The sequence below is a fragment of the Phaseolus vulgaris genome, chromosome 2, assembly GCF_051622355.1.
Source record: "Phaseolus vulgaris cultivar YP4 chromosome 2, ASM5162235v1, whole genome shotgun sequence".
Taxonomy (NCBI): Eukaryota; Viridiplantae; Streptophyta; class Magnoliopsida; order Fabales; family Fabaceae; genus Phaseolus; species Phaseolus vulgaris.
In genome coordinates this window covers 40,966,749-40,969,133 of record NC_143499.1, presented here as the reverse complement: position 1 = coordinate 40,969,133, position 2,385 = coordinate 40,966,749, and the positions used below count along the sequence as shown (strand labels likewise).

The following is a 2,385-nucleotide window of genomic DNA, read 5'->3' as shown; positions in this document are numbered from 1 at the left end:
GGAGGTTGAAGGGCTTATAAATTACAAAGGGCAAACTGGGTACTTGAAAATGCGGTATAGGAGGAAAATATTGGAGTGCATAAGTAAAACTCTCGCCCAAGTTGATGTCAAAACAGGCCTATATAAAGCCCAATATATTTTTCTCCTAGTGGGCCTTAAGTTTCGAAAGAGGAAAATTCTTCTTACACCCAACCTTTTTGAATCTGCACTCTACATACTTTTAAATTTTCGAAAATATCCTTCATTTTGGAATTGAAAATCCAAAATTAAAAATAATACATTGTAGAAAAGTAGATTTGAAAGAAAAATAATTTTTATCTTCAAAAAAGGTTATAATCAATAATGTTATGAAAATATTTAAAAAATACCTTTACTAAATATTTTCAAATAAGTGTTGAATATAAAATGATACTCTTACCACCGTCTAAGAATTTAGAAGCATGTAAAAATACTTAAAAGAAAAATATTGATTATCCTATAAAGAAGAAGCACCGATACGTCAAGAGAGTGTAGTTGAATCGATTGAATAAAATATATAAGTTATTGTAACTTTTCTAATGTGTTCAAATTCTATGAATAAAGAAATAGAACTATATACTATTGAATAAAATGTAACATTTATCTTCAAATACTATGGGGATTATCTGTATAGCTTAGCATACAATTAGTAAAATTAGTTTATGGTTTGATAAACTTGGAAAAAACCGGTCTTTAAAAAAATACAACATTTATTTATAGTATATAAATATATAATCCGTTAAAATTAAAATGTACACTAATTAGTAAAATTGAAAATATTTTCAAATGTAGTTAGTTTGCAATGATGATGGAAGTAATGTACTAAAGCAAAACTGCCAAAATTAATGTATAGTGTGGGGAAAGATTAAGATTTGCACTTCATATACGTGGAACATCTGAATCCATGATTTGCTTAAAGCTAAACTATGCAAATCTGAGTTTGTAGCCGTTGCGTCTCAGCAAAACATTTCCTCTGCCACCGAACTTCACTCTTACGAAGTTGGTAATTGAAGTCCCACGCATTTTCTCTTTTATTTTCCGGAAACTTGTGCATTCGTAACTATCACGTCTGCTTAAAACAAAAAACACAGGAACCACACCTTCTTCTAACTAACTTACTTTTCGTGACACAAATTAAGTTGAAAGCTGATACATCAAGTTTTCAGTTACTGTTTCTTGCAAGTCATGGCAACACCCTTCCCTCTATTTGGCTTCACAAAGATTTGCCCATTATATCTCAAAGCCTAACTGCATGATAGATGAATGCAAGTTTAACAAACCTGTACAAAACAAAAGAGTGGATCACAGAAGGCAGGTTAGGAAGCTGCAAAAATCTATAGCCAAACCATGGATGCTATTATTAAAGAAGAGCTGTACATGTATAATTCTGATAATCATGGTCAACAAAAGCTACCACTTCTGCACAACATGGAGGTTCCAGAACCTGATAGAAGCCTCATTCAGAGAGCCATAAGTCAAACATTTCAAAGCACAGCCCATTTGGCAAATCTGCTACCAACTGGCACTGTTCTTTCTTTCCAACTTCTATCTCCAATAGTCACAAACCAAGGCAACTGTGACTCGGTTTGCAAGTTCATGACTGCTACACTTGTGGCTCTTTGTGGTGCCTCTTGTTTCTTCCAATGCTTTACTGATAGCTTCAGAGATGATAAGGGGAATGTTTGTTATGGACTTGCCACCTTCAAGGGCTTGTGGGTCATTGATGGATCCACCTCTCTTCCACCTGAACTTGGTGCAAAATTTAGAATGAGGTTTATCGATTTCATACATGCAGTGATGTCAATTTTGGTGTTTGCAGCAGTTGCATTATTTGATCAAAATGTGGTAAATTGCTTCTTTCCATCACCTTCAACTGAGGCACGGGAAATCCTAACAGTGTTGCCTGTGGCCATAGGGATTTTTTGCAGCATGCTCTTTGTGGCTTTTCCAACACAGAGACACGGAATTGGCTTCCCACTATCACCAAACTAAAAGTTGGGGTCCTTTATATTTATGTTTGTGGACCATTTTCAACACTGTGATTCTGTGACACCATATAGGAGTTTAGTTGAATTTCATTGTTCTGATATCATATAAATAAAGTGGAATATTTAACTTTTCATTCTATGAAACTAGTTTTATTTTTTACCAAGTCTTATGGAATTTGATGAGAGGATCTGATGCAATTCTGAAATGGATCTATCCACAGGCAAAGCCTTTACGAATTGACAACAAAACTAGAAAGAGAATATTACATGTGGAGTTGTGGACTCAACTGTAGACAACAAGACAGCCTGACAGAATCAATTCCATAAAGATATATAAACACACAAGTCTTTGTTATTTCTTCCTTAATTGAATGCTTCT

At 34.1% G+C, this 2,385-nt stretch overlaps 1 protein-coding gene across 1 annotated transcript; it reads left to right on the top strand.

The window, feature by feature from the left end:
- Nucleotides 1-1,159: 1,159 nt before the first annotated feature.
- On the top strand, nucleotides 1,160-2,150 carry LOC137812081 (protein DMP4). The gene has a single exon (XM_068613972.2). It carries the CDS (start codon nucleotides 1,366-1,368, stop codon nucleotides 2,008-2,010), a length of 645 nt encoding a protein of 214 aa, XP_068470073.1. The 5' UTR covers nucleotides 1,160-1,365; the 3' UTR covers nucleotides 2,011-2,150.
- The last annotated feature ends 235 nt before the right edge of the window (nucleotides 2,151-2,385 follow it).

Coding starts and splice junctions, on each gene's coding strand:
- LOC137812081 (XM_068613972.2), top strand. CDS start 1,366: ATGGATGCTATTATTAAAGAAGAGCTGTACATGTATAATTCTGATAAT.